The 17,789-nt window shown below is 36.4% G+C and overlaps 2 protein-coding genes across 3 annotated transcripts; one reads left to right on the forward strand and one right to left on the reverse strand.

The window, feature by feature from the left end:
- Nucleotides 1-1,149: 1,149 nt before the first annotated feature.
- LOC130717590 (lon protease homolog 1, mitochondrial) lies at nucleotides 1,150-13,242 on the reverse strand. Of its 2 annotated transcripts, XM_057567874.1 has the most exons (21): nucleotides 12,745-13,242; nucleotides 11,904-11,969; nucleotides 11,521-11,712; nucleotides 11,376-11,441; nucleotides 11,151-11,192; nucleotides 10,902-11,024; nucleotides 9,347-9,445; nucleotides 9,065-9,130; nucleotides 8,899-8,985; nucleotides 8,365-8,404; nucleotides 7,780-7,951; nucleotides 5,304-5,428; nucleotides 4,636-4,766; nucleotides 4,436-4,540; nucleotides 4,110-4,223; nucleotides 3,707-3,874; nucleotides 3,446-3,547; nucleotides 3,028-3,264; nucleotides 2,223-2,738; nucleotides 1,706-1,893; nucleotides 1,150-1,453 (listed from the first exon to the last, which is right to left on the reverse strand). In XM_057567874.1, exons 1-20 carry the CDS (start codon nucleotides 13,102-13,104, stop codon nucleotides 1,723-1,725), a joined length of 2,982 nt encoding a protein of 993 aa, XP_057423857.1. In that variant the 5' UTR covers nucleotides 13,105-13,242; the 3' UTR covers nucleotides 1,150-1,453; nucleotides 1,706-1,722. The 2 variants fall into 2 exon arrangements, with proteins under 2 accessions (XP_057423857.1, XP_057423856.1); XM_057567873.1 differs by lacking the exon at nucleotides 1,150-1,453 and having other exon boundaries at nucleotides 1,478-1,893.
- Nucleotides 13,243-15,500: 2,258 nt separating this feature from the next.
- On the forward strand, nucleotides 15,501-17,627 carry LOC130720405 (uncharacterized). The gene is made up of 2 exons (XM_057571044.1): nucleotides 15,501-15,804; nucleotides 16,677-17,627. Exons 1-2 carry the CDS (start codon nucleotides 15,735-15,737, stop codon nucleotides 17,453-17,455), a joined length of 849 nt encoding a protein of 282 aa, XP_057427027.1. The 5' UTR covers nucleotides 15,501-15,734; the 3' UTR covers nucleotides 17,456-17,627.
- The last annotated feature ends 162 nt before the right edge of the window (nucleotides 17,628-17,789 follow it).

A 17,789-nucleotide genomic window follows, 5' to 3' on the forward strand; every position in this document is an offset into this window, starting at 1 on the left:
AATATTTTAATTCTTAAGCAAGAGGTCACAATATGTTAAGGAGTTTAGATAGGACAGATGAAAAAGTCATGTGCGTTTTTCTTAGAAATTTGAGGATGCAAGCATGGTGGGATCCATATGAAGTTTATGATATCTAGTTGCCTCATCTAGAACCATATCAAACACTAAACAGGATTATACACACAGAATACTAACAAAACCGAGCACGTGGATGGCTTGTCAATAGGAAATTCACCTACACAATCTCACTCAGATTTTTACTAATATTCTATTTCTATGCGTGCGTGTGCTTTAAACTTGCTAATAATGAAAGGTTCATGCATTGAGTTGAAATCCTGTTTCTCTGACCTATCACAGTAGGTCCTCACTCTCCACTCTCCATTCTTCTTTTGGAGTTTTCATGCTCAAGATATTTTTTTGTGCCTCTTTTAGTATTAATTTTTTCTCCCTCTCGCAATAACAGCACATGTCACTACTCATTACACTAAGCTGTAGGAAGCTGATAAAAAAGTTCTTTCATTCATAAGAGTTGTGAATAGAAGAGGAAACCCCACTATTAAATGGACAATTGACTTTTTGTAGATTTAATTGTGAAGCTGGTTTTGGTGTCTTCAATTCAGACACCCATTACCATATCATTGCCGCCAATCATTTCAGCCAGAGTAGTTATTAACTTGATAAAACCAGGTCTATGTTTTCATAAAAATCCGCACCTTAATGGACCATGCCAACAACTAGTGTCACTTTCAGAGGTTCAAATGAATCGCATCACTCACAGCAACCCACTTTCAAGTCCACTTGAACGTTTAATAAAATGGAATGAGTAGGACTTACCCACGCGTCACATCTTTCTTTGTTTTGGGATTATCATTCTTATCTAGTTTTTTTGTGCCATTTTAGTCAGCAACAGCATCACAAAATATTAAACTAATCCAATGAATATACGCGCAAGCGTGAAGAAAGATTTCATTTCCCTCATCTTGCGTCACAAAATCTAAATGTAGCGGCTTTCATCAGCAAACGAACAACGTAATGCTCACAACTTTTTTTTCATTCTTGTTAGGAGTGGAGGGAGAGCACGTTATAGCAACAGTAGTAGCATGTGCATTATAATGTGAATAAAAGTCGGAAAGTTAGGACCTGGAATCGTGTCATGTAATCATTCATGGTTTGATCAAAACCTTGTCATTCACCACTAATGATTTGATGAAAATCTTGTGATTCTCAACTTCACTTCTTTTGACTTTTCTAGAATTGCATGAATGAATGGCATAGAAAAACAACTGAATCCATTTCTCCGACACCTACTACAACCCTTTTCCTATCCCCTCAACATGATGAAACTAGAGGTAGAGTACCATAGGTGTTTATGTATGCCTCAAATGATGATAAACTCAAATGATTTTGTATTGATGCAAATATTAGAATATTCTCCATCGAGTATGAACACTCCCTGCATTAGAGCAAGAATAAAAAATTGAGTGGAAAAATTAACTGACTCGATCAAAGTAAATATGAATATACATATATTATTACAATTGGGATACACCAGACCAGACTGGAAAAGAAAATAATACTAAGACTTGAACTCAGTAGAGATGAATAAAAACTCCAAAAACCATGGTTAATTACAAAATTCAGGCTGGTCTCAGCTCAACAAAGAATCGGGTTTCATCTCAAGAGGAACATGGCATTCGTGACTTACTTGTCTATATTCTGAGACTAGTCATCGCCAAAAGCCAAATCAAATATCTGCTTGAAATCATCAACAAAATGAACATCAAGACCTTCTTTCACATTAGGTGCTAGCTCATCATAATCTCTCCTGTTAGCCGAAGGGAACACTATAGTCTTAACACCACTCCTTCTCGCAGCTATGGTTTTCTCCTTAACCTGCAATTTCCACATCATTGCATGAACGGAAGTTTTAGAAACAAAAAAAAAAAGTGAAAAAAGAAATTCTTAGCACAAAATAGAGTGATGAACTACAGGACTTTATTTTCTTTTATTCTTAATGTAATTTGTTGGTGAATGATAATGAAAGCAGGAGAATATCTCATTTATAAAATCCTCTTTATTTGTATGAAAATTTGAAAATAAATATAGTCCTTTAAAAGAAATTCCATAACTATAAAATCAGAGGAAGCTGGAGATGCAGAGAAGTTTCTGAATCTAAAAATAGTGAACAATAATTTTGCAATAGATGGTATTTCTCTACATACCCCGCCAATAGGAAGAATCTTCCCTGTAAGTGTTACTTCCCCAGTCATTGCTAGATCCTTCTTCACAGGCTTCTTCATGGCAAGGGACAACAAAGAAGTGATCATCGTGCAACCAGCACTGGGTCCGTCCTTTGGTGTAGCCCCTGCAGGAACATGGAGGTGTAATTTTGCATTTGCAAAGAAAGGGTTTTCTAGTTCTTTCTCCTGTAGTATTGCTCTGGCAACTGTGTGAGCAATCTGAGCACTTTCTTTCATCACGTCTCCTAATTGACCAGTGAGTTGCAGTGTTCCTTTTCCCTCCCCTTCCTCAATAAATGAGGTCTCTATATACAGCGTCGAACCGCCCATTGAAGTCCATGCAAGACCCATAACAACCCCAATAGGTGTCTGATCATAGATGCGATCAGCATGGAACACAGGCTTGCCAACAAAATCAGTTAAGTTTGATTCATCAACTAATACTTTTTCAATAGTCTTTGTTTCAGTTTCCTTCTCTTCCTCACTTTCTTTTGCAACCTGCCAAATTATAATATCACATGAGTGAACTGGAGGCTGTAGGACCACCACAAAAACACTTGCCAGGTTTCACGGGGCAAAACATAAATTACAAAGTTTGCGTAGTGATTATTGGAGCACAAAAAGATTTCAGATGCCAGAAAAAAAAAACACTTTGTAACTTCTCAAGGTCTCATTAACATTTGGCATTAGTAGGTCTGTTTTCTTGCTCATTCAATCAACTTCAGAAAAGAAGATCCCTTTTTTAAAAGAGTTAATTATGATTCAGTTTTCCGGAGTGTTAAATTACCTCCGTATCTGTAGATTGATCATCAGGTACTGCTTGCACCTTGTCAACTTCTTCACAGGTTTCACTTTCGCCCATTTGTTCAGGATTACTACTCTCTTCTAACTTAGAGTTCTCTTTTTGAATGGTGTTTGAACTTGATTCATCAAAATCTACTTTGTCTTTCTTGGATTCGGAAGACTGAGAACTAGCAACAGTAGCATCAATTTCTTCCCCTTTCCTCACAAGTTGTAGTGCTATCTGCCATCCCACAAACAGAACATTAGGCCACATATAACTGCAGCATTTACTGAATTTAAATTTATATATAGTGATGAACTAGAAGTAAAAAAATTCAAAAAAAACAGATCAAGAGTTTCAACCATGTCTTTTCAACCTGAAAGTTTGACACTGTTGACCTAAAAAAATTACATCGACAAACCTTTCGGTAAATTTTCTCTATTTGCTTTTGAAGGTTCCTAACACCTGATTCTCGGCAGTAATTATCTATTAGAGCAAGAAGAGCAGCATCAGTCACTTCCACCTGAAGCAATTTAATTTTCGTAGTCAATATTTTTAAGCCAATTAAAATGAACAAATAAAAGGCAATAAAAAATGGCATCATCTTGATAGCCTAGCAATAGACTCGAATATTCAATATCTGCAGGAAAAGAAATCAAAAACAGGTGGAAAAGATAGATACTTGTTCAGGCTTTATTCCACATGCTTCACGTGTACTCTTCTCCAGATAATCTCTAGCAATGTGCATTTTCTCATCAGTAATATACCCAGCAATAGAAATAACCTCCATCCTATCCAACAAAGGATTGGGTATCATCTCCACAACATTTGCAGTGCAAACAAAAAGAACCTGCAGTGAAATTTCCAATGTATGAGTCACCATGCTAAAAACATTTAGAATATGCCTGCCTCCAAGGCACTGAATGAAAGCTATACATTCAAGAACTATTTTATTACCCAAGGACCTCGCTATAGACAGATACAACAAGTCATTTTAGATCGGCAATGAACATATAATAAATAAACCATGAAAAATGATGACTCTTCCATTTCTATAACCTCATCATTAATGCACCAGATTATACCTTTGATAGATCAATAGGAACGTCAAGATAGTGGTCCAGAAAATTCGCATTCTGCTCTGGATCCAGAAGCTCTAACAAAGCACTTGCTGGATCACCAGCATGCCCTCTGCCCAACTACCCATAAAAAAACAATAGTAAGAGAGTGTAAAATCATCATATTTAGAAAAGATTTACAAGATTAGAAACTATAGAAATTTTAATACAGTCGAAATTCAAAGATTATTTTATTAGGGTCAGGGGAACCTATAGCAATAGAAAATAGAATGGGAAATCAGAAAACAAGGCTACTCATCCACAAAAAAAGTGAACGTCCAGCAATGTATTACTTTGTCAATCTCATCAATCAAAACAAGAGGATTGGCTGTTCCAACATTCTTAAGGCATTGCACCATCTTCCCTGGCATAGCACCAATATAGGTTCGACGATGCCCCTGTTAGAGAAAATATTAAGAATACAAAACATTATGTTGTTATAAACCAGGTAAATAATTCAACCTTGTGAAGGAAACAAAAATACTTTAGCTACCTTGATTTCAGCCACATCAGCTAATCCTCCTACAGAGAATCGGAAGAAGTTACGGTTCAAGGCACGTGCAATTGAACGGCCAATACTTGTTTTGCCCACTCCTGGTGGACCAGAAAGACATATAATCTTCCCTGCAAGGTTGAGAAAGATAAAGGACCATGTCACTTATTGAACATGCAAACACAATAAGCACCAAAGGATTAAACATTAAATAAATGGGTTAGCACACTACAGCCAAGATCTTAGAACCTTTTTAACAATAATCAGCACAAAATACATAAAACTGAGTAAGTTTGCCTTCGTTAAACTAAAAAAAAAAAAAATATTTCAAAGTCTGACCATGTCAAGCAAGACTGTAATATTTTAAGTTAATATTCAAATTTCACATATTTATACCAGTAGAAAAAACTTATACCATACTCCACAGAAGGTTCATCCTACCATAGAATGTTCTATGTAGGAATACATAAAATTAGAATCAAGCATCAAGATAAATGGTAACTTAGAAAGTACTTCATGAAAGCATCTCACCTGCTTCAAGAAAGGATAGAAATAGTATTTGGTAGACATTAAAATTCAAATCAATATTTAGCAATGTAGTATTTGGCACACACTAAACCTCCAATATAAATCTTTAGGATACATTACATAGATGAACATGCGCTTACCCTGTGAAGATCCTCTCAATTTCCCAACAGCTATGAATTCCAATATCCTTTCCTTCACATCAGTTAATCCATAATGGTCTTCATCAAGAATCTTTTGAGCCCCAATAACATCAAAGTTCTCGTCACTGGATTGGAAAATTAACAGATTGAAATTCTTGAGATTCAAAATAGTTTGTTGTTAAAATATAAAAGACTATAACTCACAAAATTAAAACCCTTAATGTAACATCCCCGAAATTCTTAACTGGCAACTTTCCTAACTGATGTAAGTTTTAAGTTTATAAGTGTACTATATGGATGCAACTCTTAATCAAATTGACTAACTAGACCCTTAACATACAGTTAAATTTAACTAAAGACCTTTTGTTTCAAAATTTAGAGGGATGTGGTTCCAAATTGGATGATGAGATTAAGTTGCAAGGGAAGGAGGGGACTTGGTGCCGGAGTGGGTTAAGTGTAGCAGAAACCAGTCAAAAAACTCAAAAAGGGAGAGGGAGAAGAGTTTGAAGGTCAGAGGTGGAGATATAGAGAATCAACAACTTCAACTGAGGAAGCTTGGCAAGCTTCGTACCCAACAAACCCTTGATTTTTCAAGGTCATTATAACTTATTCAACCTCAAATTCCAAGACTTGGGGCGTCTTTATGATAAGAGTAAGTTTGAGTTTTGGTTGGCGTTCAAAGATTTATGTTTGGGTCATGGTTCAGTATGAATACGATTATAGTGGGATAGGGTTTGTGAAATTCAATCCTTTGAATCTGTTTTCATGATTTGAATTGTATAATAAAGTAATGATGGTATTGGTGTTTTTCGCTGGTTATACAGAGAAAATAACTACATATTCGCACCTGGGAATTAACCATGCTCTATGCTAAAGCACAATCATGTTCATCACTATTCCAGTAGCACAGCTGTGCTCCCTCAAGTACACGGTTGTGGTGCTTTGAGTTGGCCAGGATTAGGTTGTTTTGCAATGCTAAAACTGGTTGGGATACATTATTCTAGTTTCCCAATATTCACATATGCTAAATGCGAAATTGCATGAAAAATGGAATGTTACTCTACCCTCTTACTTTACTCATGCATATACTATGAGTATTGTAAGAGATAAAGGTAGAACATAGGTATCTAATGAAATCTGGTTCGTAGTTATCAATCCCAGTTAGCAGCACATAGTGGCCAATCCCAAAACTGCTCTAGTTGGATAGTCGATTGAAGGATAACCACTACATTAAAATTTAGACATATGTTAAATAACCTATATTACACATAAATTTTCAAAAAGTATAAAATATTCAAATTGAAGATATGTTTATAATCATAATTAATAATCAATAGTTGTGGGTTTTAAGTTGAACACAGAAGTTTTAGATCAATAAGAAGTCAGAACGCAAAAACAGACAGAGATGTGAAGACAAAACTGGTACAACCAAATTGAGTGGGTAACAAAACAATAGTTACATAATACAGATAAAAGGCAAACTGAGAAAGAAAGAAAAACAGATTAGCAGATGAGTGCAGAACAAAGAACGTGAACAACAGAGGAGATGGGTTCAGGGGTAGCACGGCCTGACAGGAAAGCACCACTGCTTGGCTGGAATTACATAAGCGAGCAGTGTGTCTGAGGATTTCCATCCAAATAGAAGGTAAGAGGCATGTGTTTCCGTTGGCAAGAACTGATATGTTTGATTAAGTTGTGAATGTATGTAAGGATTTAAGTCATCTCTGGGACTTATCCGAGTGTAACTAGTTTTCATAAACTTTTTTATTACTGTTATGCTCCCTAGGACAAAAATCACATTGAAAGTAGTGATTGCAAATTGCAGCCATAATGCAAGCTCCTTGGTCCCATGGGCACGAAAGCATACAGCAAACCTTGAGGCAGAAAATATTCAGTTTTCTGCTATTCTTTTGTAAGAGTCTTTATACCGTGTATGTATTTATTTTGATGCATTATTTAATTAAGCTAAGGTATGTCAAGCGCAAGGGAGTTCAGGGTCCTTATAGAATTCCCAACTAGTTCTAGTTCTCTGTTGTAAGTTGTGTTCGTATGGAATATGGATATGTAACAAGATATATAAATCTTTTAACTATCCTAGATCATAAATATGAAATTAAGTTAACGAAACGTTAAAAGTGACAATTAGTGTTGAATTTTTAAGTGATAGAGCAAGATGAAAGTGAAATTCTAGTTTAATATTAGTTAAATGGAGTTTAGTTCTCGTCGTATCAAATCTAAGGACAAGTTAGAAAAAAAAAAAAGCTCACCTGATTTTTTAAAATCTTCATACTTCTTCCATTATTTAGGTAGTGTTAAGCTAAATTCATCCAAAAATCTCTGAAAATTAAGCTGTCCTAATTTTAAAGTATCAAATACACCTAGCCACCTCAATGGTTATGCATTGAAGTCTAAATAGATTTAAATTACTCCAGCAATGGTGGTAAGAACGAAATTCTATGTACGCAAAGTCGCAAACCTGTATTCACCCCAAGGCAGTGCAGTCAACCAGTCCAAGTAGTTACGGGTAACACTGAATTCACTAGAACTAGCCTCCAATAGCTGTAGCTTTGTGAGCTCTTCATCTATAACTTGTAAAACATAAGGCGGGCATTTTTCTCGCTTTGGTTCAATCCTTTCCTTGAATTTAGCTGAAACAAAAAGAAAAATTCATGTTATAATAGCAATGAGTTTCAGGAGAAAGTACACCCTAGCAAACATTTTAGTTTGTGGACTAACAACTAGAAGCTACAATAACAAGCTTAAAACAAAATAAAATAAAAAGTATAATATGAAGAACATTCTTATATCACTATAGGATATAATTATTTGAAAGATATTGGTAGAGAAACATAAAGAGGGTTAAAAAAACCAGTCAGCTGAACATTTTTTAGTAATTTGGAAGACAGAAAGACTTCAATCAAACAGATAAGCCCTACAAAGCTACAGTGTCATAGCCAACTTGTATGCACACAACATCAGTCCACTAAGCAAGGAAATAAGTAAATAAAAGAAATCCACTATCTTGAAATAAAAACAGATATTATAGACAAGAAGAACAAACCAGTAAGAGCTGTTTTGTCATCAGTCTCCAGTCCTAATTCCTGCAAAAAGGGGAAAAAATCCCAATGAAAAGAAAATAAGTTTCAGATCACCCCCAAATAGTTGAGCCTTCAGCAAAGCATATCATTCGTAATTACTTATAAGTTATAACTGCATTCAAGTTAGGATAAATGCCACCAGCAAGACCAAAGGCCTATATTGACACCTAAACTTTATAGACCACAGGATAAAATATAAAACCTACGAAAAAGATAGACATTAGGACAGTGTCCTCTGATTGGACATCATAGTATTCTAAAATCTGAGACTTCCAAAGAATGATACCAATAATGTAACAGATATGCTCAACCAGCATTTTTCTCAGCATTTAGTTACATCAAGCAGTATCTCATGGCCCATGGATAAATTAATGATAGAAACTACATCAAAAGAAATAATGAACCAATTTTCTGAAGAAAAGTATTGTTGATATGAGAGAAATACAAGCTTGTTTCGGTTTTGAAGTACACTTATCAAATCAAAGCATCGCTTGTACCTTCTTTATGGCCTTAAGCTGCTCATTCAACAAAAAACGACGCTGCTCATTGCTTATCTTTTCTTCAATTGCTTTTGCTATTGATTCCTGACAAGAATCAACACAAGCTTCAATATAAGATGAAAAAATCACTGCAGTACACTAAAGATAGCCGAGACATTATTACTTGAATCTTGGTGATTTCCATCTCTTTCTTTACCAACTCCAGTGTAAGTTTAAGTCGTTCATACACCTGTTCAAAACAAACAAAAAATGCACCACCTTTAAACATGAAAATTTGAGTTTTCCATATGATCACCACTATATATCAAGTCAGCGGTAATAGAGATCATCAAATTTCGAGAAGGTCTGGCCCATGAGATCAAATCTTGTTACCGGCTTACTGCACGCGAAAATAGTGGGAAACCAGAGTTTACTAGTGTCAATGACAAATGCACTCGGTACTCACATCTAGCTCTTCAAGAACTTGCTGGCTTTGCAATTTGTTTGCTCCTGATATCGCAGTTCCAAAATCTGCAATTCTTGAAGGAGTAAAATCACCTATATGCTGCACAATATAAGAAAAAAAGTCAATTTAATAACATAGCGTATGATTGGTTTACCATCAAACTTACGTTTTGCTGCATTCCAAGAAAGTTAAACCGGAAAACACCATAATCGGGGAAAAAACATGGATGGAGCAATTGTGTTCCATAAATATTAGTGTAGGTTGACGTTTTAAAACTCTTAACCACACACCGATAATAAAAGTGAAGTAATGACAGGTGATTCAATATCATACCATGTAACAACTATCAGTACTTCAGAATTCAGATAGCATCATTATTTGCATTGTATTTTCAAGCAATAAAAAATTACAGGAGAGGCACTTATTTAATATTTTCAAATTCATTCATGCTTGTGGGAAAAGTAATGATGCATAGTCCATTAGTTTCTTTGAAAATTTACAGTCTATTTAATTTCTTGTAGGTTGTTAAACAGAATATTAGCTACACACTTACACTATTGTAGGTTGTAGAACAGAACAATAGTTACATTATTCTCCTATTTCATTAAACAGATTTTTTTTCACAAACAGGTAAAATATCATATATGTTGGGAATAGGCTGACTGACACGAAGATCATGGAGCTTTTGACAACAAAACCAAATGTTTACAACAGCAAATCAGTTTAAATAGTCTTTTACTCTACAGCTGGGATTTGCAGAAAAAGTAAAGGACACAAGGCCCTTATATGAGGATCCGATCTCATTGGACCCAATGTTCGACAATCATGGTGAAAAAGTCATAGGGAAGTGACGAAACATGTGAAAGGCAGCAAAAACACAACCAAACTCATCATCCTCATCCTGTTGTTTTGCTCTTCTGAATATTATATCATTATATGATAATGTTAATTCAAGAGCGTACGCCAAAAAGGTGGTACTCAAGAATCCATAAATTCCACTTTGAACTGTTCTGTAAGACAACTGCAAGAAACTAGTTTAATAGTGCAGCCAAAGACTTAATAAAACATAGGTTCATTGTTATCAAGATATCTAAAATTTGGCTCTTAGAAGTTAAAATTATAAAACCCACTCTCTGCCTAATATTTCCTTTCCTTTTCCTCATTAGTATTTTCTATTTCTTCATTCTATTCTACCTCCTCTACGATTGGTGGAAAATTGTCATTACGATTTAACATTAACTAATTTCCATATTTGATCAGACTGTATGACACGAAAATGAAACGGTCTAGCCTAAGGAAGAGTGTTAGAGCTGCTTGCATGGAAGATGCGATGCAGGGCAATTCGTTGGGGAGTTTTTTGCAATACAAAAAGGAAAAAAGAGAACCCCATTTAATCAAATAGTTTTAACTTTGAAGTTTACATTCAAACTTCCGAAAAATCAAGCAAATCAATATGCAAACAAAACTAGGCACACAAACAAAGGACAGCTTCAATCCCCTCCCCCCATTCCCATATTCCAATGAACACATTAAAAGAAGGGTGCAAAGTGCAAACCTTAGTGTATGTTTGAACATGATCTCTCCAAAGGGAACTTGTTTTAAGAACATCTCTTAGGGTTGATATAACCTCAGAGTTTGTAGCCTTTATGACCTCATCATCTTTGTTGTAAGGTTTGTCCTGTAGAAGCAAGTAAAAGTAGTTTTAAAAAAATGAAACAAGAGGCTTATCAAATAAGAATGCCGAAGAGAAATTCCACGATAATGAAAATAATACAAACTGAAGAAACGATAGGTAAAGACATACCTTTAGATGATCAACTTTTACAGTAAGCGGATCCTCACTAACCTGCCAAAAAAAGATAAGTTTTCATTGTCAAACAAACATAAGAATTTCATTCACATATACACAAATAATTATCAGAAATAAATCCCTGTGAACAAAACTAAAGCAAAAATATGGACAGAACGGCACAAAAAAATCAAAAACTAATCTTGATAATTCGAATTATTTTATATTTTTAATACTTACCATCTCTGTTATGCGGAGACGCCGATGACCAATCAGAATCACATTATCCCCATGGATACTTGTAATCTGGTATTGAAAAGGAGATTAGTGACAAAGTTTGAAGCGCTTATAAAGCTATACAATAAGTTGCATAAAATTCACATACTTGAGCAAGAGTCCCAACTTCGTGAAGACGGTTAAGCAACTCTTTTCCTTTTAAATCATGTACACTTTTCTCTGTGTCGGAGCTAGATACTACATTAGGATCAGGATCTGGCACATCTTTAACAAGGAAAGCACCGGCATAAGGGGCTTGCCGTTCCCGACTTTCTTGTAGAGCTTTCAACATTTTTGGATCCTAGATGCGTAGCGGAATATTAATTAGAAATTAGAATTTAGACAACCATACTTCCATTTCACATATAACCAATTAGCTCACAAATACAACATGCACTGACCAGAGACTACAATTCTCATATGGTAAAGCCAGAAGCATGTAAAGAGAAAATAAAGAGATTTAACTCATCATTCTTGATAAAAGAACCATACCTTAACAACGATCGGCATGTAAAATCCTGGGAAAAGTGGTCTATGATGCAATGGTAATGCCAAAACCTGTTCCAGAGGAAAGGAGAAAAAAAAACATTCACAATATTTATAAGTGATCAAGTACAAGGAAAATATAGCGATATAGGAAATGAAATATCGTTCATAAGCTACAATTATTTTGTTTACAAAACATAAAAAACAATTAACAAGCGCTGAACATACTGTTTGATATGTTCCTAGTAAAATTTCCAGGGTAGGGTGCGGGAACTGCATAACATAATGCATCACAGAGACACCAAAAGTAACTCGGAACAGACTAAATATGAAGTAGGATAACAACAATGATACGTTCACACCTAATTTTTTATACACTCCATTTTCACCCATTTTTATTTCAATCTCTCTCCTCCTATCATTTATCACATCTCATACTTTCTCTCTTCATTCCACCTCTTTCCACCCCAAAGAGGGGTGTGAAAGCAACATTACTTAGTAGGATAACAACATTTACAACAAGCAATGGAAAGCAGAAACCACAATGATAATAACATCTAAGCTAAATTTAAACACACTTCATTTCGGCTCAGCTAACGAAATCCCCAGCGAAAAAGCCAGAAACAACAGTTGAGTTCTTCAGACTTGAAATGATAATGAGCAAGCAATTTTGGCTACACTTTGCTAACACAATCAAATAGCAAACCATACCTATCTATACCCATAACATCACAAATTTCACTTGCATCATAAACATCAATCCTCTCCATGAATTACAATTTTCCAAACAACCACATATCATTTGAATTAAACAACTCAGCAACTAAAAACAGTAAGGGAAACGAACGCTGAGATAATCTTCGGGTCTGGGATTCGTGGAAACGATAGCGGATGCCTTAGACGGTGCGTCCTCAGCCGTTTTGACCTCAGCGTCAACCACAGGATCGTTCCCGTCGCTGGAGTCCGAACAGAAAAAATACCTGCCTCCCAAATTACCGCTCCTCTGACCGAGAGAACTGAGCAGTCTATGCATCGGCGATGCGGACTCCGCTATGGGTCGGAGCACCGGAGCTGCGGCGGCGGGGGTGAGGCGGTGGATGTGCGATGATGAAATGAGCTTCAGCATGTTGGTTTTGGGGTTTTGGCAATGGGATGAATGTGGGAATGAGAATCTTGCAATTGAAATTGGAGGTTGGTTCGTTAGCATCGGATTTAGAGAATGGGATGGGGTTTGACGGTGAAGGCGCTCAAAACCGCCATTGATGGTGGTGATGATGGTGGTGAGAGCGGAGCGAGGTGGGTTTGGGGTTGTTGAATCAGGATGTGTTAAAGCCCTTCATAAACCCTCGACTGTCACTCTTGTTTTGTTTACCAAATTGACCCTTTCTTGCCACTGAAGGTACGGTTTTGTCCTCAGTGTTTCAACCACTTTTAATGACATTGTTTGGTGATAAAATTGTATAATATATGTTTCTATAGCAATCTACTCTTATACTTTACATTAAAATGGATTAGTCAATCCAACATATAAATGGTGGATAAGACTTGATAAAATTTGACGTGCAAGCTACTTTGAATAATTTAATCTACTCCCACAACCACTACCACCTTCCACCATTGGTTGTCATCACCATCTCCACCACTAACTCTGATGCCATCATCACCACCACCCATCTCCACTGTTACCACAACTGTCGCTGTCGCCCTACAACACTTCTATCATCCCTGCCACCATCACCATTACAAACTTCACCAACACCCTTCACCCATCGTCATCGCCACCACCCACCATAACCACAACCCTTCGCCACCGTTATTGTTGTCGCCATCGTCATTGCTGCCACCATTGCCCTATAGTCAGTGACGGATCCAGAAATTGAATGTTGTGAGGGCAATATATAAATATAAATTTGTAATAAAAAAAATTAACATATACTATTAGAAGTGAGGACATTTTTTATCAAACGTGACACAAGTGAGAGCACTTTTTACTAAATGAGCATAAAAAACCACATACTTTTACTACTCAAGTGAGGGCACATAGTAATGTGGGACACAAGTGACTGAGTGAGGGCATTTAGTAATGTGAGACACAAGTGAGAGCATTTTTTACCAAATGACCATAAAAAACTACATACTTTTACTACTCAAATTTTTTTCTAATGATATTTTGCAAAATCAAGTGAGGGCACTTGCCCTCATGCCTCAACACTTGCATCTGTCCCTGCCTATAGTTGCCACCTTCACCGCCACTACCATCACCACAACCAACATATATTTACTGTTATTAGTGCTTTTAAACTCATATGGAGGGGCAAAAATGTGTATGGAACTTTTTTAAACAAATCAAATGCGACCTTCTCCACTGATACCTGCCATATGACAACATATTTTTATTTTTATTTCTAGTAATGATTTATACTCAGTGCACATTAAATGGAAAAGTTGATGTATAAGGCCCCGTTTGGAAAAACAGCTTAATTAAGCGCTTATGACCATAAGCACTTGTGACATAAGTGCTTATTCATAAGCTATTTTAAAAATTTTATTGAAATGAATTGAAAATAAGTTGTAGATAAGCATAAGCTCTTTTTCATAAGCTATCCTGAATAGCTTATGAAAATAAGCTCAAAACAACTTATGGGAGGCCATAAACTGTTTGCATAAGCTCTCTCAAACGCTGATATAAGCGCTTATGCTATCAGATAAGCTCAAATAAGCTCTTCCAAACGGGGTCTAGTATCGTTGAAGTGTAAAAGCATTTCTTGCAGAAAAAATATTTAAATGACATTTTTTTCCATTTAGTATGTATAAGGATTTATAGGAGCATGGAGCATAAGAATATATTATTACTCTATTTTTTTAGTTCAATAAAGACCACAAGACTTCTATCTAGTGGAATTTTATATCAAGACTTCAATTTCAATGTTTATCTTATCAAGTATTTCAAACGGACAAAAGCCATCAAAGTTCAACCTCAAAATCTCTAAAATGCAGCCAAGTGCAAGCTAATTGTTCTCCTCGGACTCAGACTTGATCGTTATCCTCTCACTTTGCGATGGCATGTAGCTTGAGATGGTGGTGCTCACACGGCAAACCTGCTTGAACACAATGGGAGACGTTTCTGCAAAATACATTGTGAAACATAAGTCAGTTTGAGGGATAAAAAAGAGCCTTAAAGTATTAGAATAACTAAAAGATTGCAAGAATGAGTAGCATGCTAAGTAAATGAACAATCACACCAGTTATTCATAGGCTCGGTATTCATCGTCAATACCTCTAGAGGCACAAGCAATGCGACAAGTCGCATTGCTTAAATGTCGTGGCCTCAACCATTGTAAGGTCGCTCGATCGTTGGCTAAGACCGGTTGTTTCTTTACCAAGTTAGTATGTCTGTCCTTATGGCATTGACTCAGATATAAATAAAGCTCATTAGTCGGGTGAGATGCTATTGGGCCTTTTAACTTTATGAGTCAGTCGGAACAAAATTGACATATCGGGCTTTGTAAGTTCATCTCTAAATTGGACTTTGTTCAATCTTAAAATCGGGCTTGGTTCGAATTGCATCTCGACTACGCTGGGCCTCCCTCCCATGTTTCGGCTCACGACTCATCCATCATCTTTTGAAACCAAAAAAAAAAGTTGGTTATGATTCGTTTCGTGTTGGCGGTCCAACCGTGTAGTAGTAGTAGTCAAAGGTCAACGTCATCGCCGGGAAGAGGGTTCGGAGAAGGCACGGTAGTTTGAAGAATCTTCTTCCCTCGCATTCAAACTACTGCTTCCATTGCTCTATGATCATACTTAGTTAGTTAGGGTTCACAGTTTCTCTTTACTTCCATGGATTTCCAAAATCGCAGGTTTCAGGTGCTTCTCGCCGTCGCTGCCATCGTAGTTCTCAGCATCACAGGTACTTCACTCACCTATCTCTCTCTGTTCTATTCATGATTTTCAAGTATTTGCCATTTCTATTGTGATTTGATTGAAGATGCTTCACCACTTGATCCCATGATTTACCACTTTCATAAACATTTTGATGTTTTTGATTTGGGGGATTCGCTTTCTAATTTGAAGTTCATGTATTTTGTGCCCTTTTTGTGAAACTGCCTAATCTGTGTGCATAAGATCTGGGGTGGAGGAGTATATTTCACAATACATCGCAAATCTTGGCATTTTGTACATGATCATTTTGACCACACTGCTAAAATGGAAACCCTTTATAAAATCATAGTATAGTTTGAACATCCTAAGGCTACTTTGGATATCTGATGTAGAGTGGAAAGTACTGAAATGGAATGCAATAGCATGTAATGAAGTCCCCAAATTCACATTTACTTTATTAGTTTGTGCACAAATCTCTACTTCTCCTGTGTGCTTAGTTAGTTTCAACAAAAGTGAATACTACAGCTTTTTTACTATAGGATGTTATGTTGGCTTGTTGAAAATTTCATCTGCTTTTATGTTGTGTGTTTTTGGTGATTTATGCTTTTGATCTTTATGCAATTTGGTTATGTTCAGATAAAAAGTTAAATCTATAGCGAACTCAGCCTGAGTTATAATGATTGCCCGTAGCCCGGTACAGAACGTAAATCTAGTATGAGTTATAATGATTGGTTTAAGCCTGTATATGTTTTTTTTATCATTAGCAAGACAAACAACCAAACTTCTCATGTTTGTAATGAAAATCGTGTTTTATTTCCTATCTTGCATTTTGGAGACCTCCGAGTACCCTGTCTGGTATTACAAGTATCTGCTTATACTCATATATGTTGCTCCTTTCAGCTGAAAAATGCCGGCAGCTTGTTGGTGAGGAGGGGTCATCGCAGAGTGGAAAGTTCACGATCTTAAACTGTTTTGATATGGGCTCTGGAACTGTAGCATGTGGTGTAAAGGAAGGTGTGAAGCTTTACTTTTACAATATTAGATCTGCCCATGTTGAGAGAGCGCGGCATCGCGCAATTGAGTCTGCCCTTGTTGATGCTGTTAGTCAGGGGATGTCGCCAAAAGATTCTGCAACATATGTGCAAAAAGAAAGTAAAAAGGCGGCGAAATTGGCTTCCCGTCAAGCTAAGCGGATTATAGGACCCATCATCTCTTCTGGATGGGACTTTTTTGAAGCTATTTACTATGGTGGTACTGTAACTGAAGGGTTTCTTAGGGGCACCGGGACTTTGTTTGGAGCATATGGTGGAGGATTCCTTGGGGAGCAAAAACTTGGTAGATTTGGCTACCTTGTTGGAAGTCACCTGGGCAGTTGGGTTGGTGGTAGAATAGGATTAATGGTTTATGATGTGTTTAATGGAGTCAATTTGCTGTTGCAATTTGTTCAGACAGGTGAAATTGAAGTTCATAAAGCGTCAGCTAATGAAAATTCTGAGGCACCTGAAGGTTATTTTTTTGGTGAAATTCCTGTATATGACAGCTCCGAAGGTTCCAATATTTATGAATCATCTCCCAGCGAAGAATCCAATATTTATGAATCATCTCCCAGCGAAGAATCCAATGCTTATGAATCTACCGAACATCAGAGCTTTGAAACATATGGAGATTCTGAACTGTGATGAAGTTTTGGAGTGGATGATATTTGCTCAGATTTTAGGTGGATGATATGTGTTTTTCTTCAATGTCTTTGCTTCAACATAGTGTGTATAAATTACACTATTTTAACACGTTATGCACATTTTACTGTACATGTTTTATCTTCCAAATGCTTTACATACTGTTTTTCCTTTACCGTAACGGAGAGCTGCTGTCATTATTGTTGTGCTAAAATTATGACCATCAAATGTAAGATGTGGAATTATCTGCAGGTCCAACTAGGGTTCACAGATTGATGGATCAGGTTGGGGGGAGTATAATTGATGATTGTGACCCCCAGTTGGGGCTATATGCAAG

The sequence above is a fragment of the Lotus japonicus genome, chromosome 5, assembly GCF_012489685.1.
Source record: "Lotus japonicus ecotype B-129 chromosome 5, LjGifu_v1.2".
NCBI lineage: Eukaryota > Viridiplantae > Streptophyta > Magnoliopsida > Fabales > Fabaceae > Lotus > Lotus japonicus.

What these genes read in the sequence shown, in the direction of transcription:
- LOC130717590 (XM_057567874.1), bottom strand. Translation starts at nt 13,104, where the DNA reads ATGCTAACGAACCAACCTCCAATTTCAATTGCAAGATTCTCATTCCCA. An exon ending in ACATGCCGATCGTTGTTAAG is followed by an intron (nt 11,713 to 11,903) that starts GTATGGTTCTTT and finishes CTACGCATCTAG; the next exon opens with GATCCAAAAATGTTGAAAGC. An exon ending in CTGATGTGGCTGAAATCAAG is followed by an intron (nt 4,541 to 4,635) that starts GTAGCTAAAGTA and finishes TTTCTCTAACAG; the next exon opens with GGGCATCGTCGAACCTATAT.
- LOC130720405 (XM_057571044.1), top strand. Translation starts at nt 15,735, where the DNA reads ATGGATTTCCAAAATCGCAGGTTTCAGGTGCTTCTCGCCGTCGCTGCC. An exon ending in CGTAGTTCTCAGCATCACAG is followed by an intron (nt 15,805 to 16,676) that starts GTACTTCACTCA and finishes TGCTCCTTTCAG; the next exon opens with CTGAAAAATGCCGGCAGCTT.